Source organism: Tetrahymena thermophila, assembly GCF_000189635.1.
Source record: "Tetrahymena thermophila SB210 genomic scaffold scf_8254659, whole genome shotgun sequence".
Classification (NCBI taxonomy): Eukaryota; Ciliophora; class Oligohymenophorea; order Hymenostomatida; family Tetrahymenidae; genus Tetrahymena; species Tetrahymena thermophila.
The window spans coordinates 569,391-595,420 of record NW_002476426.1 but is presented as its reverse complement, the minus strand read 5'-3'; the positions used below and the strand labels follow the sequence as shown (position 1 = coordinate 595,420).

The 26,030-nt window shown below is 22.8% G+C and overlaps 6 protein-coding genes across 6 annotated transcripts; 3 read left to right on the top strand and 3 right to left on the bottom strand. All coding sequences in view use genetic code 6, as the record gives it.

Moving 5' to 3' along the window:
- Nucleotides 1–797: 797 nt before the first annotated feature.
- On the top strand, nt 798–2,362 carry TTHERM_00047170 (RNA recognition motif protein). Its single transcript, XM_001014712.3, has 7 exons — nt 798–1,122; nt 1,210–1,297; nt 1,363–1,447; nt 1,562–1,715; nt 1,820–1,910; nt 1,980–2,056; nt 2,118–2,362. Exons 1-7 carry the CDS (start codon nt 815–817, stop codon nt 2,254–2,256), a joined length of 942 nt encoding a protein of 313 aa, XP_001014712.3. The 5' UTR covers nt 798–814; the 3' UTR covers nt 2,257–2,362.
- A 721-nt stretch (nt 2,363–3,083) lies between these two features.
- On the bottom strand, nt 3,084–4,827 carry TTHERM_00047160 (Myb-like DNA-binding domain protein; the record flags this gene model as incomplete). Its single annotated transcript, XM_001014711.1, has 3 exons — nt 3,084–3,769; nt 4,062–4,655; nt 4,746–4,827. 3 exons carry the CDS (start codon nt 4,825–4,827, stop codon nt 3,084–3,086), a joined length of 1,362 nt encoding a protein of 453 aa, XP_001014711.1.
- Nucleotides 4,828–5,875: 1,048 nt separating this feature from the next.
- On the top strand, nt 5,876–6,469 carry TTHERM_000047159 (hypothetical protein; the record flags this gene model as incomplete). Its single annotated transcript, XM_012797380.1, has 1 exon — nt 5,876–6,469. One exon carries the CDS (start codon nt 5,876–5,878, stop codon nt 6,467–6,469), a length of 594 nt encoding a protein of 197 aa, XP_012652834.1.
- A 1,869-nt stretch (nt 6,470–8,338) lies between these two features.
- TTHERM_00047140 (MFS transporter) lies at nt 8,339–10,234 on the top strand (the record flags this gene model as incomplete). The annotated part of the gene is made up of 4 exons (XM_001014709.3): nt 8,339–8,759; nt 8,852–9,265; nt 9,566–9,892; nt 9,951–10,234. The coding sequence occupies 4 exons, from the start codon at nt 8,339–8,341 to the stop codon at nt 10,232–10,234; spliced, it is 1,446 nt and encodes a 481-aa protein (XP_001014709.1).
- A 973-nt stretch (nt 10,235–11,207) lies between these two features.
- On the bottom strand, nt 11,208–13,024 carry TTHERM_000047139 (DNA-directed RNA polymerase, omega subunit family protein; the record flags this gene model as incomplete). Its single annotated transcript, XM_012797379.1, has 5 exons — nt 11,208–11,358; nt 11,414–11,853; nt 11,914–12,136; nt 12,196–12,895; nt 12,961–13,024. 5 exons carry the CDS (start codon nt 13,022–13,024, stop codon nt 11,208–11,210), a joined length of 1,578 nt encoding a protein of 525 aa, XP_012652833.1.
- A 7,319-nt stretch (nt 13,025–20,343) lies between these two features.
- On the bottom strand, nt 20,344–24,702 carry TTHERM_00047130 (DNA-directed RNA polymerase, omega subunit family protein; the record flags this gene model as incomplete). Its single annotated transcript, XM_001014708.3, has 6 exons — nt 20,344–20,347; nt 20,397–20,520; nt 20,566–21,955; nt 22,014–22,707; nt 22,769–23,160; nt 23,281–24,702. The coding sequence occupies 6 exons, from the start codon at nt 24,700–24,702 to the stop codon at nt 20,344–20,346; spliced, it is 4,026 nt and encodes a 1,341-aa protein (XP_001014708.2).
- Nucleotides 24,703–26,030: the final 1,328 nt, after the last annotated feature.

Genomic DNA, 26,030 nt, shown 5'->3' with positions numbered 1-26,030 from the left:
TCTGCTGATTTTATAAATTAATTTTTTAATAACTCTCTTCATCATTTTAATTAAATAATTTTTTTGAGTCTGTTTCATTATTTTCATCTTCATTTTATTATTAAATATTTACTTTTTCAATACTTAGTTGATTTTAATCTTGCAAATCACAATCATTTTAAATTTAATTTGAATTTATTTACTCTTCACCTTCAAGTTAATTCTACTAAATATTTGCTTTAACATTTATTGGAGACTTCAACTCCTTCTATTAATCAGTGTCAATACAATTTTTTTAATTTTACTGACTAATTTATTCTCTGATTTCAAATTGATTATTATCATCTTTCTACTAATTGACTTTGTTTTCGTCTGATTAATCTTCTGAATCTCCTAAAGTAGCCAGTAAATCTCTTAAAGTTTCATTTTTTTATGCATCTTTAGCAATTTAGGACTCTTAGTTTACTTACTATTGGTCTTGGATTGTTCTGATAGAACTCATTTTTAGTTATTATAAATCTTATTTAAAGTAAGTTTTATGCTTTTTTAATAAAGATATATATTTTGAAATTTAAAATTGAAAACAATCACAAATTAAATTAGATATATAAGTTAATAATTTAAGATAAAATTTATTATTTAAAAAAATAAATTAATAAAAATATATTAAAATTATTATTTTTAATAAAATTAATTTAATGAAAAAAATGTTTAAAAATAAAAAATTAAGTTTACCATTTATTTATTTGTGACCTTTTGAGAAATTCTATTTCTACTTAGTATGTTTCTGAGAGAGTTAAGAGTTAAGAAAAGAGTGTAGAATATAAAGCTATTTATGAATGAAGCAAAACAATTAGTAAACAAAGTATCCAAAATTAATCAAAAACCAAAATAACCAAGAATATTTTTTTACTTATTTTATTATTAATTATCAAATAAATACCTTTAATTAGCATTAGCAATAAATATAAAACAGTAGTAGAAAAAAGAAATGGGAAAAAAAGTAGAACAAAGCAACACAACCGTTGAAGTTTAAGAAAACAACGACCCTTCATTAAAACGCTCAGTATTCGTTTCAGGATTACCTTATTCAGCTGATACTGATGCTATCAAAGAATATTTCTAAAATTGTGGAACTATTGAGTAAATAATTCTTTCTAATTCTTTAATAATTACAAATTACCTGCAAATGAAATTTTTATCTTTTAATCTTTATTTTATTTTTTATAGAAATATCAAGCTTCCTAGATACTAAGATACAGGAAAGATTATAGGATATTGCCATCTTGTTTTTTCAACTCCAGAAGAAGCTTAAGAGGTATTTAATTTCTTTGAATCTTCATAGTCTAATATATTAAAGAGCTTTAAAATATTCATAAAAAGGCAATCAAATTAAATAAGCAAGTCATGAATGGTAGATACTTAGATATTTCACTTGCTAAGGGTGAAAAAAAAGTAGAGTACAAGAGTAATAAATTTATTTAATAAGATGAATTTAAAAAATCAAGCTTTTTATTCTTGAATTAAATTCTTAAGTGAGAGTTAGTAAGTTAAATTAAGCCACTTTTTGTAAAATTAAAAGATGATGTTAAGGCCCCTGAAGACTGCACAACAATATTCGTTAAAAACCTTGCATTCGATTGTACCGAAGATGAAGTTGGTGAGTTCTTTGAAAAATGCGGAAAAGTAGTTAATGTTAGATTCGTTTATCACTACTCTCAAAAGCACTTTAAAGGGTAAATTAATTTATTAAAATTATCTGATTACTACTGATCAAACAAAATAAGCTAAAGGCTTAAAGTTCTAAATAGTTAGTTAATAATTCTTCCTTAAAAATTAGATTTGCTTTTATTGAATTTAAGATGAACAGTTCAGTAAATGCTGCTCTTAAGTTAAATGGTACTGAATTCAAGGGTAGAAAACTCACAATTGTAATAAATTTATTAAGCATTCATACATATTTTATCATTCTTAATTATTTTATTTATTTATTTATGAAGGATTATGAAGTTGGTTCTTAGAAGAAGGGTTTCCGTTTTAAATAGACTTAAGATGGCAATTAAAAATACAATAAATAGTAAATTAAATAATTCATTAATTAGCATAAATAATAAATAATACTTTTAAAATAAATTAAGGTACGAAGAGATTGTTGAATAAAAAGAAAAAAAATAGAAGAAAATTCAAAAATTCGATAAACTTAAAAACTTTAATAACAAAAAGAAAGATTTCCCTTAAAAAGGTAAAAAGGAAAATCTTAAGCTTTTCAAGAAATGAAAATAAAACATTAATTTATTAATTTCTATGTTATCCAGTTTATATTCTATACACAACTATGCATACATGGATTCAATTTTAAATTATCTCTGGCTTTCAAGCAAAATTCATTTTTTATTAAAATCTAAAACTAAAATTAATAATTTTTTTCAAATTGCAAAAACAATTTTGAGCTTCAAATCAACTCTTTAATAATTAAAATTACTTTTTGTAAACATATTTTTCAAAAATTTTTTTTACTTACAATTAATAATTATGAAATAGCCTTCATAAAATAAATTTAATATTTATTTATTAAAATAAATAAACTTTTTTAATTATGATAATTTTTTAATTAATTTAAAGACATAAGTTAGTTAGTATAAAAAAGTATTTAAATTAATAATTCCTCTAAATTATCCAATTTTAATTTATTTTACATAAATTTTTTAATTTTTAAGAACTCTAAATAATATGCTTAAATTTAATTTGTAATTCTCTTAAGAGTATTTTCGGGAATTATGTTTTTCATATAAGCTCAACAAAAATAAAGTTAATTTTTAAAAAACATAAATTATTAATAAGCCAAAAAGAAATATAACAATTTATTTGTTCTATTTGAACTTTTTGGTAGAAATAGTTTATTTTTTAATGCTTATTAATGAAAACTCTTTTGTTTTGAATAAATTTAGATTTTTAAGTTATACATCATTTAATTAAAATAGAGTTTTAACTTATAAAAATAAAGCTATAGTACATAAAACTAACAAAAATTAAACATATTATGAACAATTTGAATTTTTAATAAATAAATAACTAAAAGAATAGATTTTATATAAAGTAAAAGTTCAATTCTCATAATTAACTTTAAAATAGTTTATTAGCTCTGTACTTGAATTATTTATAATGTTTTCAGAAACAGATTAACTTTTTGATGAAGAAAATTAACTCATTAATTCTTTGAGAACATTAGGAACAGTCACGTTTTGGCGTGAGGTAACTCTCTTCTTCAAAATATTCCATTTCATTTTGTTTTCAAGAGGAGTTTTACCATTTTAAATTTTTGAAAAATCAATCTCTGATTCACTATCGATTTCTTGGTCATAAATTTGTTAAACCAAATCTTCTTCGTCATCTTATTCAAAATTTCCAGAATATTCATAAAAAATTTTTATAAGGCTTTGAGTCCATTTGTTTTTACAGTCATCTTTAGATCTCTATTTCATTTCATTTGATATTTTTGTCCAAGGAATAGATTGATTTTCTAATTCCTTCAAATTCTTAAAACTTATAAAATTTAGAATAAATTTAACGCTAGGATCAACATGCTAGATATCTCTTACCCTCTAGCGATTCTAGTTAAATTCTTCTGACTATTCACTAATTTTTTAACCATTTGATTTAATCTCCAACTTCATTTATTTCTTATTTTTAAGCAACTTTATTCCAGTGTGTTCAGATATTAACTGAATAAGTTAAATTAATTCATCTAAATTCCAATACTCTATTTTTCTTTATTCTGCATTATCCTCACCTATAAATTTAAAAACAAATATTCAAAAATTATAGAAAGTAAAATTATATAATATCATCTAATTCATATCTTGCTATTTATTTTTATGCTGATCAACATTAAAATTCTATATGTTTTGCTATGAAAATAAACAAATTTATCTACTTATTGAATTGATAAATTTATAAGTTTTTTTAAATTAGAAATATTTTTCTATAAAATTTATTTAGATTTATCGATTTATTCGCGAACAATAAATAGTCAATTTGATTTTAATTTGATACCAAATCAATTTATTTTTGAAAATTTCTACCTAATGACTTGTATTTATCTCTCACGTTAGTTTCTGTTCTTCCTAGTTATTGACCGATAAGCTTCCACTTTCTTCCATGCTCTTTTACAAGAGCTAATAACTCGCTAGTCTCTTGAGGTGTCCACTTTCCTCCATAATTATTAGGGTTGAAGCGTCTTCTACAAAAATTATGACAACTTTATACACTTCTGTAAGGTAAAACTTCAGCAATTTAAGTCCAGGCTCCCAAAGTTTCTTTTGTAGCTTTTTCTGAGACTAACTTTAAAAGTCCGCTTTCTCCCAAGCCTTTTTCAAAAGCGTATTTGCACATAGATTCTTTTAATAGTTGAATTTCATCATCTGTAAATTTTCCTGTTTACTTTTCATCAATTTTTTGATTCCAACCTCTTTCATTTTGAGTAGAATTTATGGCATTTGTTTTAATTTAATCATTATTTTCGTCTGATTAACTATTTTGCTACTTTTATTTTTTAGCACGAGACTCTATTTCAAACTCCTAATTATCCTCTAAATTAAATTATACGCTTTTTTTTTGAGCTTTCTCTTTTTTTTTACCATTTTAAGATTTTTTCTCTCCATTTTAACCCTTCTATTCTATATAATAAATTATAAATATATGTCTATTAATTATGTTTGCGTTAATCTATTTTGCATAATCCTATTATAAAAAATTAAGAAACATACTAGCGATATTCTTTTCTATTTATGGTATATCTTTTTGCTTCTTTTCAGTTGATTTTTTATCTTCTTTTTGAGATTTACCCATTTTTTATTACTTTTTTTATGTATATAGATGATTTATTTTTAAAAATTACTAAAATTAATTAATATTTTTAGATTTATGATTATAGCATTTGCCATATAAAGCAAAATCAAAAATCTTATAATTCGTTAACTAAAAGGAGGGAGAGTACAAAAAATGAAAAATGAAAAAATAAATTAACTTAAGACAATTGTCAAATGAACATTTAAATATTCTTCCTTACTCATATTAAGTATTATTTTATTTCTTGAAAATTTATAAAAAATTAATTATAAAAGTACAAATTAAAATTAAATTTACAAATGTACCTACTACTAACTAACAACAAAATTTATAAAAGAGTATGTTTTTAAAAATATTTCAATTTAAATAAAATATTTAAACAAAATTTTACCAAAATTGAGACTAATTTTGAGATAAATATTTTGAAATTTAAAATTAAGAAAAAAATAGAATAAGAAAATTCATTTCTTTTATTTTATACAGGCAGACTAGTTAAAAATATAAAATACTTGCAAAAATATAAAATAAATTTCAGTTTTACTAATATGATCATTATGGTTATTCTTCATTATTAGCTTCTTATTATTATTATTCTTACTCAGCTTTTGCTGCTTCTTCAGCTTGTCTTAATTCTTCTTAGCGAGCTTCTTCTTCAAGACGTGCTTGCTCTTCAGCTTCCTTTCTGGCTTCTTCCTCTAAACGAGCTTATTCTTCTGCTTCTTTTCTAGCTTCCTCTTCTTAACGTGCTTATTCTTCAGCAGCTAGTCTTGCTTCTTCTTCTGCTTGTTTTCTTGCTTCTTCTCTTTCATTTATTGTATTAAGGCGTTCTTGAAGATCATCAGCAGTAACGTCTTCATCATTCAATTTTTCGAAGTAATCTAATACAACTAAGAGTTCTATACGTGCATTAGCAACTGTATCACAGCATGGATTAGCAGAGTAGTTGAAAGAATAAACATTACGAAGTTTTCCGATTTTATAAATTTCTTTAAAATCCTCTATCACGTTTTCAGATATATTTAAGTTATATAATTTGGTAAGAGCAGGTATGGGAGTTCTAAGACGCTTGATATTATTTTTACGAAGATTCAAAGAATAAAGGGAAGGCAAATTTTTTAAGTCTCTGATATCTGCAATTTCATTTTCTTCTAAAGTTAATTCCCTTAATTTAGGGCAGTCCTAAATACCCTTTAAGTCCTTCAATTTGTTTATATTCATATTTAAAAACTCAAGTTTAGGATGTCCTCCAAATTCTTCTGCACTTGCTATTTCGTTTTCTGATACATCCAATTTTCTTAATTCAGGAAGTTTGAGCTTTTCTAGCTTAGTTAACTTGTTACCAGATACATTCAAAAATTGGAGGTATTTGAGAGCAGATTCATCGAAAGCTGGGTTAAATTGCTAAAGTGAAGTTATCTAATTTTTTGAGCAATTTAAACTAAGCAAAAAAGGTAGTTAAGTAACCAAACTGATATCAGATATTTAATTTCCCGATAAATCGAGATAACGTAAATGGCGATAATTAAGCAAAGGATTGAACAATTTTTCAATTTCTTTTTCTGCTAAATTCAATTTAATATATGCGTATGATCCATTGTTTTATATTTTAGAAATATTTGATAGATTTTCTTTGATATCCTGAACAAATTTTTATTCTAGTTCTCTTAATCTAACAACATTTTCATCTTCTTCTTCAACTTTTTCTTCACCATTTTCGTCTTAATCTTCTCTTTCTTCACCATCTTCCAAATCTCTATTTTCTTCGTTTTCTGACATTTTTGCTATTTTAACTTTTTATAATTCTTGTATGAATGAATAATTGTACTTTAATAAATAAATAAATGATTCTATATTTTATTAATTATTGTAAATATCTCAAATAAACCTAAATCAATCAATCAATAAAAAAATTTATTAAGTTTTTTACAATTAATTCAAATTAGATTTCAATCAACTGTTATATTTACGCTTATCATCTAAATTTTATAATTTTAATTTTATTTAAATTAAATTTATTTTAATTTAATATTTTAAAATAAAATTATCTTTGAAAATCAAATCAAAAATTTGTATGAAATTCAATGAATTTTTTTGAAAATCTAATTAAAAAATAAAGAATAACTTTTTCTAATAAAAGACTCATATGAAGAACACTATCTAAAAATTTTAAATAAATCACACTTATCACTAAAAAGCTATAACAATATAAAACATTACTAAAGCTTCGATAATAACAATAGTATTATTTTTAATACCTATGAGCTAAATTTATATGGTCATTTCAAAAATAAAATACTCAGATTAGATAATTTTTTACCTCTCATTAATAAATTAATTGAAGTTTTACATTATATTTTTTTAAATTTTCTTTAACTTAATAAATTTTATAGTGCTTTTCAATTTATAATTAAGTTAAGAGATAATGAAATGTTGTTTAGGAAATAGATTAAATTTTTTGAATAATGTTATATTTACAAAATAAAGTATTAGCAAAGGATAACATAATTATCAAGAGAAAAAACATGTTTATTTTTGCCTAAATTTTGTGAAATAACATTATTTAATTTTATAATGAATTTGTAAATTAATATTTAATCATTTTTTTATTCAATTTAAAAGATAAAAATTATTATAAAGCAAAATAGCATTTATCAATTAATTTATTTAAATAAAAATTATTACGATTAAAAAATATCTAATTTAAATAATTTATCATATGTTCATCAATCAATTCTTGAGAGTAAAATTAAGATTTACAAAAGTAGTACAAACAGAAAAAAAATGAATGTTTATTTTTAAGTAAAAAATTTTTTAGTAAATATTTTTGTACTCTAATAAGACAAATTACTTAAAATGATAGAATTTTAATAAAAGAAATAAATTTATATCAATAATATTTGTATGTTTCGAAATTAAATTTAAAGTTAGTCAGTAATTTCTTAGTGATGACTTAATATTAAAATATGATTCTAAATCCTATTATATGACATAATCTAACATATTAAGATTACAATTACAAGTAGATTTGAATTTTGGTAGGTTAAGTCAATCGAAAATATAATCAAATAAAAGTTAAGTTTACTTACAAATCTGTCTTAACCAACATACAATATGAGTTTATCAATTTTATTTTTAATCTTGATAATTTATCAAAAAGAAATGAAGCACTATACTATTTGAATTAAAATTATGCAATTTATTGGGACTTTTGCAAAAAATCAAGATACAGAAAAAATTCTTTTATTCAGGAGTAAATAAAAGGCAATTTAGTGTTGTAAAATAAATAAGACAGAAACAACAAATTTAAAAGTAAATAAATGAATAAAATTAATTAGATTTGTATTAAATTTATGTAATCGTAATTCTTAAGATTGAACATATGATTTACTATCTATAAATATCAAGTCTTTCTTATTAATTTCAAATAATTAAAAATTAAGTAAATATATTCTATTAATTAAAAAGTATATTTGATTGATTGATTGATCAAGTGAACAAACAAACAAACAAAATGGATAGTGAAAATTTAATTGAGTCTGCTAACTCTTCTAAGCCCATGAGTATCAGATAAACATGGGTTAGGTGGTTAGCATTGTCACTAGCTTGCTTAATTATGATTGGTTCATATATGTGTTATGATTTCCCTTAAACATTGTAAAGTTAATTGTAAAAAGCTAATAATTATTCTGATACTTAGGTCAACTTACTATATTCAGTTTACTCTTTCCCTAACATTATTCTACCTTTAATCGGAGGATATCTAATTGACTTCATTGGAATTCGTAAAGGTGTGTTTGCATTTACTTTTGTTTTGATTATTGGTTAAGCTTTGTGCATGATAAGTCAAATTGATTCTATAAAAAGTTATGCATTATTAGTTGTAGGAAGAGTAGTTTTCGGTTTAGGTGGTGAGAATCTTAGTGTTACTTAAAGTAAATTTATTTTTACAGCATTATTTAAATTAATAAGTTTTATTTTATTTTTCATCTTTAACAATGTTTCTAATATCTTAAAATCTTAAAAGGTACTATTGTCAGCTAATGGTTTAGTGGAAAAGAACTTTCTTTTGCTCTTGGGTTAAACATCTCTGTCTCTCGTCTTGGTAGTGTTATTGGATAATTCATGTTCCCTGCACTATATAGCAGTAGCAATTAAATTTTTGTTCCTTTACTTGTCGGAACAATATTTTGTGCCTTCTCTTGGGGATGCGGTATTGGTTTAAATATTATGGACAAACATGCAGATAAGCAGGAGGGAAAGAAAGAAGTTAAATTAAGCGAAGATGATAAGATAAAACTTTCTGACATTAAGAAACTAGGATTTGATTATTGGCTTATTTGCATATCTTGTGTTTTGAATTACGTTTGCTTCTTCCCTTTTATGCAAGTTCTTTAAAATTACCTTATCAATTAGTTTGGCATGAACGAAGATAATGCTCGTAATTTTTTAATCATTATTTATTCTCTTAACTCCTAAATTAAATAATTTGATCAAGATTTAAATTAACAAACAATAAATGTTTCACTCATTAAAATTAATTATTATATTTTAAAATTTTCTATTACATAAGCAATTTATTTTTATATTAATGGGGAAGGAAGCAAAGGATAAACATTTTTTTTTGAAAATCAAGCTTGAAAAATTTTGTCCGTCCTGTGTCTTCTTAAAATATCATGATTATTAATCCCCTTCCTTAATTCAAAATATTTTAAATAAATTATGTTTTTTAATAAAATAGCTAACTTCATGAGTATTCCTTACTTTATGTCAGCTGCTTTAACCCCACTTATTGGATTACTTGTTGATAGAATTGGTAAAAGAGGATATCTTTTGATTTGTGCATCACTGATCATGGTAGTAGCTCATTTCACAATGCTTGTAGTACCATAATCTGATACTGCTTCAGATACTTCATATACCAGTTACTATTTTATTATCCCCTTTATATTATTTGGTATTTTCTACTCTTTGTATGCTGCTGTGCTCTGGCCTTGTATTCCTTTGGTCTGTGAACCTAAGATTGTTGGAACAGCTTTTGGTATTACAAACTGTATTCAAAACGGAGGTAAATTCTTTTTAACTAAAAAATTTATATTTATGTTAAAAATTAAAAATAAATTTAGGCTTAGCTATTGCCCCTCTAGTTACAGCTGCAATTATTTCAGGTACATCTAGCAAAGATAATGGATATTTCTATGATTAAATATTCTTTATCTGTGCTGGTATACTTTGTGTTATAATTAACATCTGTATTTTCTTTGTAGATAAAAGAAAAGGTGGTAGACTTAACAAAGGCTTTAGAGAGCTTAATGCAGAAAGGGTCGAAGAAGATGATGAAGACTTAAAAAGATTAGAACGTAACTCTAGAAAAAAATCAATTACTGCAAAAAGATCATTTGCATTCTGATTTTAATTTAAACATAAAAATAAAATTATTTAAATTTATTTGTATTGAAATTAGTTAATGTAATAATTTATTGGTTTATTATTATTTTAATATATTATGTTGTTAAATATTATTAAATTCTTAAATTAAAAAATAAATTTGTATCCAAATTTTTATCAAAAATTGTTAATAAATTGATACATTTTTATCTAATAAATAATAATTAAAATTAATTTTATTAAAGTTTTACATATTAGACAATATAAATCCAAACAATTTTCCTAAAGATTTCACAATTATTAATAAAACTTTTATTTTTAAAAACTCATAATTAATTATTTATTGTTAGATTATAAAAAATAGAAAGCATAAATATATAAAAAATATATTTCTTGTAAAAGTATCAGAATCAATAAATTCTTTATTAAAATTTAGTTTGAAATTAATTAAAAGTGTTAAATGTAGATAAAAAATGAATTTAATTTTAACAATAAATATATTCCCATATAAGTCCTAAACAAGAATTTGAGCTAACCCCAAAAAAATAACAAATGATTAATTGCAGCTCTTTCAGATCATTGTTTTAGGAACATAAAATTTTATTGAATACTTTGATTATTAAAAAAAATAATACTAAATTTGTTACATTTATTTTATTAAATTAAAGTTTTATAACAAACCAACATATTTCAGAAAAGAATTTGCTATTTATAAATTTCATACTTTTTAAATTAAATATGCTTTTTTAATTTATTATCAAATAAGTTTTGAACAAATATATTCACAATTATTTGACTTTTGCTTTTAAATTTATTTATAGTTATAAAAAGCTTTTTAAATTTTAGTAATAATTTTGGATTTATATACATTTATAAATGAAAGTTTTACAAATAAAAATAGTTAATATTTACTATTTATTTTGATGCTTTTTATTTTTTGCAAATAAATTAAAAATTTTATATAATTTAATTATCTTTTAAAGTTAAATTAGTTTTCAATTTTTGAAAAATCCTAGGAAACCTCCTTTTTGATTCTTTGCTTTATCCATTTTTTACTTGATCTCATTCTTTTCTTTTTCTGAATATTCTAACATATTAAGAATGAGGGTCAAATATGAGTCATTTTCTTAAGATATCTTCTTGTCCCTTTATTTAATATAAATTTAATTAATTCAAATTTATAGTGAACAAAAAAATTTACTTTGAGTTTAATAAAGAATCTATATATGTAGGGAAAAGAGCTTTAAGGGAGTGCTTGATTGATGAGTCTTGAGTAACATTTATTTATGATTGTAATTGCTAAATTAATTTATCTTTGTGTTCCATTTATTGCCTCATTTTTGTTACTTCGCTATTCAAGTTAGAAGAAGACATATTCAATCTATTGCTTGATTATATCTTTTGCTGATTTTGTTGAGATATTAATTCCTATATCTTCTATTCTTTCTCCTATAGTTCTTTATTTTTTCTTCTTTATTCTGCCATAAAGTTATTTTAGATCTATTCGTTATCTTCAAGTTCTTGCTTTAGCTGATCTATTTCACTTTTAAGTAAAATATTTTCATTTTTAAGAGACTCTATCTCAAGCATTTAATATTCAAGCTACTCATCCTTTTAGCCATTGCTCATTTCGCTCTTTCTCTGTTAAAAAATAAAAATTAGATTAATTCAAGTTTAATAATCAAAATTTATTTTATTTACTCCTGTATCAGGACGAGAATGAAGTTCCTTTTATTAGATCTTTATTTTTGTACAATTAAATGGATCTCTATTTTCTTCTGAATTAAGCACAGGTTTTAAGTACATTTCTTTATATTTTTATAATTCTTTTATTTATTTTTCTTTTACAATCAGCTACGACTGATATGTTTAAGCTATCTTTTTGAGTTCGTCTTAGTGCTTTGAGCCAAACTTTTCTTTAAATCTAGGTTAAATTAAAAATGATATAAATATTGCATTATTTTATAATTAAAAATGCTTTACTAATAGAATTCTTTAAAGTTTTATTGAATCTTGACAAGATTATTGCAGATCCTACTGTTATTTAAGTCCATTAGATCCAGCTCTCCTTCATTAACAAGTCTCTCTAAACATATTTCTAACTACTATTCAAGCTCTATTTTATCTTCCAATTCTTGCTTAGACTTTAATAGCTTATTTTAAAATTCATAAAAAGATTCGTTGTCGTAAATACTTTTATTTTAGAGTTCACTTTGCAAACTCTTGTTTTGATCTTCTAATTATTTCTTTTCTGTTAGGATTTTGGTGAGTTTTTCTTCTAGTTCTTTGTATTTTTAGTATACAGCATCTTCTTCATCCTCTTTAGAGCTTAGTTTTCTCTAATGATGATCATTATCTCCATCCTTTTCATGCTTTTCATGTCTATTTTTTCTAAGCTATTCTATTTCCTAGTGAGCTTCTTCCAAGTATTTCTTCATTTCTTTATTTTTTTCTTTTTCTTTGTTTAGTTTTTAGATTGCATCATTTTTATGATCTTCTAAAACCTCTTTCAATTACTTTTAAGATTCTTCTTACTCAGTTAGTCTATCACAAAGTTTTTGAAGTCTATCCATTTCTTGTTTAAGTCCAATGCACTCAATTTCTTTTTCAGTTCTCAACTATTCTTTTTCTCTAGTTCTTTTCTGAATTTCTTCCTATAACTCTCTGATTTAATCTTCATACCCTATTTAAAAATAATATTTTAAATACATTTATTTATTAATTATATGTTAGTTTTTTTTAAATTACTTTTAGCTGATTAATAACCAATAGCATCTTCTTCAGACGAAAGCTTTTCGCTGGGATTAGTCATATTTGTTTAGAAATGGCTGAGTTTTTCTTTAAGAGTCTCTAATTACTGATTTAATTCTTTTTACTACTTAAGCGTATCTTAAGTCTCTGCTTGCATTTCATCATTTTTCTTCTCAAACAATTATATTTACTCTTCCTTCTGTTATAAAGAGTCTTTGAGCTCTTAAATGGTATTTTGCAATTCGAATCTTTCAGCAATTAGTGACTTGTGCTTTTATTCGAAAGAAGATATTGTTTTATTTTGCTCCTCGTTTACTTCATTTATATTTTTAATTAAAGATGTGAGTTATTTGATTTCTTTATCTTTTGAAGCTAATGCCTCGTTGTGTTCTTTTACTAACTTTTTCATTTTATCTGTGTGCATTTGCTTTAGATTTTCGATCACTTCAGCATCACTCTTTTGATTTTCAAATTTCTCAATCATAGCAGAGAGTTCACAAATGCTGTTGTGCTATTGCTCCAAATGATAATCCTTCTCAGATAGTTATTATTCCAACTAAGTAATTTGATTCTTTAAATTTTGGTTTTCATGCTTGGAAATATCTAACTCTTCTTCAATCTTTGAGAATCTCTCACTATTTTAATCATTAGCAACCTGCTTCAATTGTAAACTTTCTTCTTTTTCAGCCAATTTCTTCTTATAATTGACAATTTCTTCTTCAAGAGTTTGGATAACAACTATATTTTATTCTAGAATAGATTTTAAGTCAGACATTTCGTTCTATAAACTAGCACGCTTTTGCTTTTAAACTTATTACTCTTAGTTAAGTTATTAAAGTTCTTACTCCATGATTTCTCTATCTTCTATAAGCTCAACTTTTCTATTGACTGGTTGTTCACCTTGCAAACCCTTAAGTAATTCTATTTCTTTAGTTAACTTATCGTTTTCATCTAAAATTTCTTCTTTCTCTCTTTGATATTCTTTTATTTCTAATTCTAGTTCATTTATTTAGTCAAGAAGTTCAGCGTTAGCAAATGTAAGCTAATCTATTTATTACTTTTAAGCAGAAGATGAACCAGCTTAGCTGCTTGTTTATGGTAATGATAATTTAATTGGTGAGCTGTTTTGTTTTTAAGGTTGAGACTGCAACAAGTCTGCTTTTAGTTTTTCAATAATTTCTAAATTATCTTCTCTTTCTATTTATAAATTAGTAATTTTATCGTTTAAAAGATTAATTGTTTCTTCAACAGTTGCTCTTTCGTTTCTTTCTTAAATTAGAGCATTATCACACTCATTCAAAGTGTTTTACAAGTTATTTTTTTCTTCCTCTAATTATTTAAGTATATCTTCCAAAAAAGCTATCTAATTATATCTCTCATCTAAATCTTTCTTAAATTTCTCAACTTCAACATTTGCAGTTTGTATCTATTGCGTTTATTCTTCCATAACTCCTTCCAAATCTTAAATTTATACTTTTAATTTTTGAATTTCCTTTTCTTTTTCTTCAATCTCAGTTTCTTTTTCAATTCTCATCTTCTCGTTTTCTTCTTATGATTTTTATTTATCATCATTTACTTTTTCAATTTATTCTTCTAATTGTGAGAGTTTTTCTTTCATTTGTTAGATTTTTGCTTTACTTTCTTCATTTTCTTTATGTAAATCTAAATTTTGCTATTAAAGGTTTTATGAGTTTTCAGAAACTAAATCTTTTTCTTCTTGTTATTTCTAGCTTAGGATATGATTTCCCTCTATTTGCTTTTATAGCTCCTCCTAAAGTAAATTTAATTGAGATTAAATATTTTGGTGATCTATTTACAAAGATTCATAATTAGTCTACTCTAAATTATATTTTTCTTGTAAATTAGATAGCTTTTCTTAAAACTACTTTTCTTATAAAACAAGAGTATCTTCACAAACTGTGAATTTATCTGCCAAATCTTTTATTTTTACTTGATGGTTTTTCTCTAGCTCTTAAATTTGAGTTTAATATTTTTCCTCAATTTACAAAATTTTAGAATTAAGTTCTTAAATTTGTGATTCCTTTTGTTGCAAGTTGTCATTAAAGTCATAGATTTGCTATTCTTTGTCTTAATTTTCTTATATTAGCTTCTCTAAATTTGCAGAAATTTCAGCTGAACTATTTTCAAGCTCAACAATATTTTGCTTTAATTAGTTATTTTCTTCAACCAATTCATTTTTTATCTTTTCAAAGTTTTATACTTTTTATATTAATTTGTTGTTCTCTTCTTTTAAACTTACTAAATCTGACTCTTTTTCCTGAATTTGATCATATTATTAGCTCAATTTATCATTTAATTATTCTTCTTCTGATTCTTTTGCTCTTAACTACTTTTCTAACAAATCATTTTCTTATTAGACTTTGCTTAGCTGCTCAGTTAATTCATTCTTAAGCTTTAAAATTGCTTCTTGTTGATTTTATAAAAGTTGCTAAATTTCACTTTGATGAGATTATTCTACTTCAGAGTGTGATTATTCTAATTTTACTTGATTTTATTTTTATACTTCTTCCAATTATTTTTCAAACTTTTCTTGAAGTAAATTGATTTCATCTTGATGAGACTGCCTTTCTTCATTTTACTTACTCAACAAATTATTTATTTATTCAATTTACTACTAAATTTTATCATTAAGTTCAACATTTTTTTGTAAAGTTTCATCTACTTCTTATGATATTTTCTATTTTTATTCCTTAGCATTCAATAATTCAGAATCTAATTCTTAAATTTGTAAATTGAGTTTTTTATTTTCTTAGATTTATGCCTCTAAATCTTCTTGTAATTTTTTTATTTCGCTTTATAATGAATCTTTCATATTTTTATGCTTTTCTTCAAATTCTTCTTGCATTTTATTAATTTTTTAATTATGTAACTATTCTATTTCTGAAAAAGAAGCACCTGCTTTTGTTTCATATTCTTTTTGTAATTCTAATTTCTTATTGTTAAATTCCTCTTAAAGTTACTTGACATATTCTTCATGATCACTTAATTATTGTTTGTTTTAAATTTTTTATAATTCAAGTTATTATTCAAATGATTTAATTTATACATTTAATTCTTCAATAATTTAGCTGTTTTCTTATATTTTAGTTTCATAGTCTTGTTTTATTTTTTTAATTTCTTCTTCAAAATTTTTAATTGATAACTCATAATTATTCTTTTAATCTTATAATTCATTTATTTTTAGTTGCTCTAATGAATCAATACTTTTTTCTAACTCTTAAATTTAATTTTTCAAATCTTCTATTAACTTTAATTAATTTTAATTATCTGATGCTTATTAAGCTAATTTACTATTTAACTCTTCTTCCTTATTAATAGAATTTGACTGGAGCTAAGTAATCTATAATTCTGATGATGATATTTTATCTTGTAATTAAACAATTTATTCTTATAATTCGGAGATGTCTTTTTCTTTTTCTAATAAAACTAAATCTCTTTCACTTACTTTTTATAAGTTTTCTTTTAAAGTATTATTTAAGTTATTTATTTCATTGTTTAAAGAAATTAATTTTTCTTCTTATTCCTTCATAACATGCTCTTTATCTTACAAAATTAATGCCATTTCATTCTATTTTTATTCATTTTCTTATAATTTATTCTTTAATTGATCAATTTCCTTATTTTAAGAAACCTAAGCTTGCTCTTGTTATTTAATGTTATTTTCCCTTTCTAATAAAATCAAAGCACTTTCTTCTTATTTTTATAAACTTTCTTATAAATTTTTCTTTAACTCATCAATTTGCTTATTTAATGAAATTTAAATATCTTCTTACCTATGAATATCATTATTTTTTTATAGAATCTCTTCTTTTAAATTTTACAGCTCATTTTACAAATTAAAGATCTTTTCTTCCAATTATTATTTAATTTCTTCTTTTTCATGTATTTCTTATTTTCTTTTCATCAGATCTTCATCTTTCATAGAAATTATTTCCTTATAATGTATTTCTTTTTGCTAAACGAGATCTTAAGCATTCTACTGGGTGATCTATAGTTGCTCTTAGAATCTCTATTCTTATTATTGCATGCACTTCATAAATTCCTCTTACTTTTGCTTTTCACTAAGCTAGTCATTCAAAAGATTCATTTGCTCTTATTCTTTTTATTTTAACAATTCTTAGTAATAATTATCTTTCTCTTATAAACCTAACTGGTGTTAATCATTTATTTTTTCTATTTTTTGTTGGGTCTCTTAAATTAAATCCTCTAATTTATTTTATAACTCCTAATTTTATTCATTTTATATCTTTAATTCTTCAATTTTAGATGTTAATCTCTCTTCTAATGCTTCTAATTTGTGCTGAAGCTATTTATTAACTTGTTAGCTTTATTCCTCTCTTTATTCATATTCTGTAGATAATAATTAAATTGCTTACTCTTTTTCATCAATTAAATTTTGTTTTTCTTTAATCAATGCTGCTTATTGTTTTTCTTTTTCAATTTTGCTTTCTAATTCAGTTTATAAACTTTATAATTTTAATTGAATATCTTGATTTTAAGCATCTGAGTCCATAAATTAGCTTGCCAATGAATCTTTTTCATTATTTAATGATTCAACTTAAGAGTTCAATTATTTAATTTTCTCTTCGTACTCTTAAATTGCATGTGTATTCTCTGAATTTATTTTTTCTAAATTTTACTCAAGTTATTCAACTAGTTTTTAAGAACTATTCAAATCTTATTCTGATTATTTCAATAATTACTCTGTATTTTCTAATTTTTAAGTTATTTCATTATGTGACTCTTTAATTTATTCTAAATTATTATTTAGGACGACAATTTCTTCTTCATTTTATTTTATTTTTTATACCAAAGAATCAATTTCACTATTTTTAGATTCTAGCTATTGTGTTAAATTTTATTCTAACAAGATTTCTTTTTACTAAGCTTCTTTAAGACTTTCTTCTAAGTTGGTAGCTTAAAGTTTTAATTTACTTTCAGAATCTAATTACTTTTAAAATTGTTCTTCAAATGACTCTATTAGTTAATCTTATTGGTTTATTTAATCTTGTAGTTATTTGTTATTTATCTCAAACTACTCTTTATCAGATATTAATTTCTAAATATTTTCTTCTAAGTTATCAATTTTTTCAGTATTTTATTATAACTATTCTTCTAATTATTTAATTTTATTTATATGTTTTTCATTTAACTCTTAGCTTTCCTTAAGCTCTTCTTGTAACTATTAAATTGATTATATGTATTCTTACTATTTTTATAGCTAATTAGTTAAATTTTACTTTAACTCTTCAGCTATATCAGACTTTTCTTTTATTAATTACTATGATTCAGAAATTATATTTAATTTTTATTTTAAATCCTCATTTAAATTACTATTTTCTTCTTTTAATTAATGAATTAGTCCTTATAATTATTGCTTATCTTGACCCATTTACAGAAGTTCGCAATTCAATTGATTGATGCTGTTCTCTTATTCGTTGAGGGAGTGTGAATTTTCTTTCAATGAATTTTCTAACTAAGTTCTTAGCTAAGAAATTAATTATTAGTTTTCTTCAATCATTGAATTTTATTCATCTAATTTAATTGTATTACTTTTAAGTTTCTCTTAATGATTATGCAACAATTGACCTTGTTCTTCATATTATAATTTCAAATTATCAAACAATTAATTTTTGTATTCTAAATCAAGGTCTTTTTGTTTAATTTAACTATTTAATTAATTTAATACTTCTTCTAACTATTTAATTTATTCATCTAATTTATTTATCTATTCATTTTTTAGTTTGATTTATTCATTTAGTTCATTAATTTCTTCATTTTACTGATCTATTTTATCGTTTTATGAAATTATTTGTTAATTTTATTCAATAATTTATTCATTTTATTAATTATTTTATAAGTTTAATTAAGTAATTTATTCAGTTTGTTCATTAATTTATTCATCTTATTAAGCTATAATTTAATTTTGTTAAACAAGTTATTCATTTTATTTTTTATTTTATTCATTTAATTAATTTATTTAATTTTCTAATTCTTTAATTGTATTTTCTAAGGATTTTGTAGATTCTGTTTATTCTTCAAAGCTTTTCTTTTCAACAGATTTAAGATCAGCTATTTCTTCATCTAATTAACTAATTCTTATCTACAACTCTTCCTTTTATTCAAAGATTTATAGACAATTTTATTCAAGTTCTTTAATCTTATTTTCATAACTTTATTAGATTACTGACTATTTCATATTAATTTCTTACAATTCTTCTTCTTTTTAACTCAAAGCTTGATTTAATTCCTAGATTTGATTATTTAAATCAGATAAATTAGAGTTTTAATACTTTTCTTCTTCTTCTCTAAGTTTTTATAAATTTTCAATTTGTATCTAGAAATTTTAATTTGAATTGCTTATCTAATCATTATTTATTTAAAGTTATTGTTCATAGTTTTACTTTAATTCTTCTATATTTTCTTACATTTAAATTAATTGGTTATTTTTTTCTTTAATTTAATCAGTGATTTATTCAATTTAATCTCTTTATGTGAATATATAATTATCCTTTTCTTTGATAATTTATCTAAACTCTATTTCTTTTTAATCATGTTCAGCATTTTGCTATTAAATTAATTATTCTTACTATTTAATAAATTGTGTCATACTACCAATTTCATTTTGTAAATTCTAAATTATCTTTTCTGAATCAATTTAATTTTTTTAAATCTGTTAAGTAAGTAGCCTTACAGTTGACTAAAGCTAATCTGTTTCTTCTTTATTTTTATCTATAATTTCTTAAATTTACTACTGTAGACAATCTCTCTCATTTTAAATTTCTCTTAGATCATTATTTTCTTCTTCAAGCTCTTTTACTCTTTCTTGCAAATCTTCAAAAGAATTCTGCTAATTTCTTTTATTTTATAGACCATCTATATCTTAATCATTTATTATCTAGTCAATGCTTTGGTTTTATTTTTTACCACTGTCATTGTGAGAATCAAGTGCACTTTGAAGTTCTTGTTACAATCTTGCTATTTCCTCTTCAAACTCCATCTTCTATAAGCAATCTTACTCCATTTTAGCTATTTTTTCATTTTATTGCTTAATGAGCTTCTTAAATTCTTCTTCTTTTTGTTAAAATTCTTTATATTAAGATTCTTATCTGCTAGAAGACAAAGGCTTTGATTAGGTTGCTTGTAGCTATTGTTTAAGTTCCTCGATTTCTTATTTTAATAATTCTATCTCTTCTTTATCATCTAAGCTGTCATTTTTCATCATTTCAATTAATTTATTTTTTTAAGCCAACTAATCTTACATATTTTTTTATTAGTCCAAATTAACTTTTTCCTACATTTTTTTAATTTCCTCCATCTTTTCTTTACACTTTTTAATCTCTCTTTGATACTAGTCAATCAACTCATTCAGATTATTGTTTTTGCTTATTAATTCATCTATTTCTTGCTACTTTTCTGAAAGAGAATTCTAATATAACTCAATCTTATCTTATTGCTCATTTGCAATATCCTCTTTCTCTTTTTCCAGATCCTTAACTCTCTTCAGATTTTGTTCGATCTCTTCTTTTAATTTTTCTTTTAAAAAACTTGTTGAATTTTAATTATTTTATTTTATTTTACCATTTTCCTCCTCTTATTATTTAATAATAGTAACAGCTTCTTCTAATTTTGATTTTAGATCTTCGATTTCAGCTAAAAGTTTACTTTTATCTTCTTCTTTTTCTAAAAACTTTTACTCATATTCAATCAAAAGCTATTTAAGCTACTCGCAATCTTTAATATATTATTATAATTACTGCTATTATTATTGAGTATTCTAATTCTTTCCTTTTGAATTAGGAGAAGTTCCAGCACTTGGTGTGCTAGATTTTTTTTTTGTTTCTTCAAGTTCTTTGATTCTTTTTTCAAGAATTCCACACTTTTCTTAATATAATTTATTTTCATTTTTAAACTGTGCAACTTAGTCTTCTGACTTAGCTAAATTTTATGTTTTTTGTTGAAGATTTTTTGAAATACTTTCTTTTTCCTTTTGCAGGCTTTTATTCTGTTCATTAAGTGTCTTGATAGTTTGTTCCAAAGTTTAAATATTTTTTTATACATTTTGATTTTAAGTTTCTAATAATTAATTTTATTTTTTCAATATTTCAATTTAGCTAACAAAGCTTTTATTGTCATCTTTAATGATGTTAAAATCTGTGTTTGCTTTTTAAATTTCTTACTTTAGTTTTTAAATTTAATTTTATAAAGAATTTATTAATTTTTAATCTTCTTCTGTTTCCACAGCAGCAGATACAGTATAATTTCTTGAATCCTGCTATTAATTCTATATTTTTGGAGAGCTATTTTATTTATTTTGCTTTTTAACTAATTATTACAATTCTTTAATTTAGCTTTCTAATCTGCCTGTTTCATCTTATTTAATCAAAAGTTTTTTTTCTAATTCAATTATTTTATTTGCTTGTTCTTAATCTAGTTCCTGTCTTGCATGCTACAGCTTAATTTAGATTCTTTCAAATCCATCATCTATGTTATCTAATTCTTCCTCATTTAAAATATTTTTGAGTTACTAAATAACTTCTTCATTATATTGTTGTAATTCTAAAATGCTTTGATCTTTAAGCTATTATATTTCCTTCTAAAGTTATTCTTTTAAAGAAGTAGGAATATCTTGAGCAAATACTTACTAATCATTCTGGTTATCAACCTCTTGTTTTTATTATTAATTGATATTATTTAAGAATTAGATCTCATTTTCTATTTCTTAGTCTATAAAACCAAGAAGCTCTTTGATATCATTTAAGTTTTGCTACTATTCATTTTCATTTCCATATTAATCATAATTATTATTATTCTATAGAATAGATAATAGATCTTCTCTTTTTTATCTTAGTTCAATGAGTTTATCGCTTATAGGTTATTCAGTTTCCTATTAATTTTAGAAAACATTATTTATCTGTTCGCCTCTCATCTTTTCATTTTGAATAATATTCTACAGAACTTAAATTTAATCCTTTAAATTAAAAATCATTTAATGTTTTTAAATTGAATACATCATAAAATAAATTTACTTAAAGATTTTCAATAATCCTTTCCTTATATGCCAAATCTTCAATAAATAATTGCATCTTCTAATTAAGCTATTCTTCTATACTCTATATTGCTTAATTTAAACTTTCTCTATCTATTTATTCCTTCTATTGAAGTTAATATTTCAATTTTTTATTTTCATCGTCTTTTTCAGTGATAATTCTGTAGAGCTTTTAAAGATTCTTCTTTTTATCATATGACTTTAATTCCAAATTATGAATCTAAAGTTGCAATTATTTATTCTCTTCTCTGAGCACTTAAATACCTTCAACTTTTTCTTCAAAAAGCTTTTTATAGTAAGCATCATTATCTTCAACAATTCTCTTTTTCTCTTTAATCTCTTTTTCACACCTTTCAATTTTCAGCTTTAAATACTCATTTTCTTGCTTTAGCATTCTGTTTTCATTAATCATGTAGTTTTAAAGTCCATCTTTATCAAATCTTAATGATAGATCTTCAAGATCTTTTTTGTTGCTTGAAAAGTTTCTTATATATAAATCTTCTTCCAAACTTCTGTTAAGAGCTGCATTTTTCATTTTCTTATTTGAAGGTAAATCAACTGCTTTTACTCTCATATCACTATTTATATAAAATTCTGGAATAACTTACTCTCTCTTTATAGAACTGTTATTTTAGCTACTAGACCTCTATCCAAAAGGCACCTTATTTACCTAGCTAAACATTATTTAAAATATAAATGAATTAATTAAAAATACAAAATAGTGTAAATATTTACGATGAATGTGGCATTATTGATTGCTTTTCCTAAAATGGTTGCAAATTTAATTAATTATTTTAGTCTTTTCTTGCTTTTTAATATCGTTATTCAGGAGATGAAGATTAGTACCTCTTAGTAGAGTTAACTTACTTTCCTTAAGGTGGTATACTCAACGAAGTGTTATTTGGGTCTATAATATTTGGGGATATTTAAATTAATTAATTCATAATAGATTCGTTTTTTTTCTCTACTTCCTAGAGTCTGGACTTAATAATTTAGAATTCTATATTTAAGTCTGGTTAAATTTAATTTATTTCAGGGCTACTTGCATTTAACAAAGATAAGTCGTTTTTCTTTGAGTTATCAATATTTGACTCCAAAAAATTATTATAATCTGTATATTACTAAATCTAAGGTATTTTATTAAATAATTAATTAATTATATTTCGAATATGAATGAACTAAATTCGATAATGTGATTTAAATTAATTGTGCTCTTTTTAATTAAAAATATATTTCTTAAAAATTACTTAATAGTTTGAAGGCATTGTAGAATTTGCTTCTGGAAAATTATTATTCGCTTTACTAGATGAAGGAGAATAATTTGAAATTATTTGCTAAGGAGCTTTTACTTCTTTTAAATAATCATTAAATCCATCTCTCTTTTTATTTTGATGAGGAAGAGGGGGCATTTTAGGTCTTCCAGGAGAACCTTCTGTTTCGTGTATATATTTATTGACTCTAGATCCTTCGAAATGCTTTTAGTTACTTCCCTTATTGCGATTGTATGAATTTTGAGAAGATATTCTACGCTATGAAGATGCACTGACGTACTTGTTTTCAATATCTCTACCTTATGGAGATCCTTTTGAATAATTAATAGATTAAGGAATAGCAACTAGAGGATTATCTATAGCTTTCATACTTAAAGAATCACGGTTTGCATATGTGTTATAATCATAATATTAGTTTGTTTTAGCTTTTTATTATTAAGTAACATTTTAAGCATTCATTTCTACTTCATCTATCATATCTTAATACGAGTTATTTAAATACTTAATCCCTTTGTTGCTACCTCCATATGAAGTAAAACTGCTTTGTTAATTTTGGTTTTGAATATTTTGTATATCATGATTATTGTTTAAATATTATTATGTTGAATCTAAAAAATATTAATCATTGTTGCCACTATTATTTAGTTAAAGATTTTAGTACTTTTGATAGTTAGAATGCTGACTATTAGACTTATATCCTCCTATTTATTCACTACCTTTTAAGCCAACCTAAGTTGTATGATTGCTATTATTAAATTGTTTGTCAAGATAATTCATAAGCTTTTTTTAGTTTTGAAGAGGCTCTTGATAGTTTTCGCTATCATTCATATTATATTTACCTTAGGAGCTATTTGTTGCTGGCGTCCTCCTTCCATTAGAATTAAAAGAAGAGTTTTATTGCTAGCTTGAATTGTATTTTTTTAGATCTTGCTGCAAGGGTTCATTCAAAACTCTATAGTTGCTATCTTCACTTTATTGTTAAATTGGCTACTATAATTTAGAAGGATACATATCTTCGTTGATACTAGAATGTAGCTTTTGTTAAGTAGAATTGTTAGAAGGAGGTCTATATCTTTATAAGTTATTTTTAATATTATCAATGCTATTAGGAGGAACCTAATTATATTTTGCTGAAAATGAACCTGCTTATAGATTGTTGTTACCCAATGAATTTGCTTCATATCTTTCTTGAGGGGTTTTAGAATAATCAAATACCTAATATTAAGTTAAATGCTGAGGCTAGATAGTTTGTAATTGCTGTTTTCTCTAATTTTCTTAAAGTTTTTGCCTGATAAATTATCTAAAATACATAATATAATGTGAATTTTATAAATACTTATCAAATTATCTAATTAATGAATTTTTATAAAAACTTCTATAAGCTAAAAATATACTCATCAGATTAATTCTAAGATGGTTGACCTTATTAAATAGGGCTTCTTCTTTCTAATTTATATTTTTTCATAGACATTTCGTTTTTTAAAGCTAATTTATTTGTATTATCTTTCAAGTAGATTTTGAAAATGGAAAAAGATATAGCTTAAGAAAAGAAAGATAATTGTTAATTATTTTAATTATTTTTTAACTAATTTCAACTATTAAATTGATTGCAGTTTAAAAGCGTTCTTTTGATGGTTATTTAATATCAATTATTAATTTATCATTTTGAAATTAATAATCGCTCCAAATCAAATAAAAGAAAACAAGAAATAAACTAATACATAAATAAATAAATACATTTATTTGATTATTTTGAGTAAAACTAATTTCAAATTATAAAATGTTGTTATTAATACAAAAACACTTTTTACATACTTAAATTAATTATTCTTTTGAATTAAATTCAAAAAATAGTCTAAATAAATATCAAATCATTAATACATTATTCAAAAAAATTGAATACAATAAATTATTATAAAAATACACTTTCAATTATTTTTATATAAATTTTTTACCATTTAATTATTTATATTGAACTCTAAGATGAATATCATAATTTATTATATTATTATAATAAGTTAATTTTTTATGGTCATTTATGCAGCTAATAGTTTGTTTGAAATTTTTACCATAATTTGGTTTCAATAAAAATTAAAACCAATTAATAAATTTGTTCTATGATTGAATAAAAAATTAATTTTATTTTAATAATCATATTAAAAATAATTATTTTTTATCAAATTTAAATATAGCAAATAAATTTCCTCTTAAAATCAATTAGAAAAACTTTTTCTTTTTTAAAAAAAATAATTAATTAAATTACAAAAATTTTATTTTATTCTCTAATATATTATTTTGATATTTGATTTTATTAAAATTATTTTTTTTCAATGACTTTTAACTAAGAGAATGAGAAAAAGAAAAATCAATAAATGAATGTAAATAAATAGGAATGTTAATATATGAGCCAATATGTAATTCTATATGATAATTACTTTATTTATTAACAAATAATTTGAAAGTTAGTAAAATGAAATACTAAATCAAATAATTTAATAAATCAAATTTAAAACTGAGATTGATAAATAAATATTCAAATTCTGCTTTGTATTTTATTTAATAAAAATATCTTAAATAATAGTCATTAATAAGGAAATACATGAAATTAGCTGTCAATAAATTTTTTATTAAATAGTGATAACTAAGATACTATTTTTCAAAAAAATATTAAAAAAAGCAACAACCAAATAAAAGAAACAAACTAATTAAAATAAAGAATATTTCTT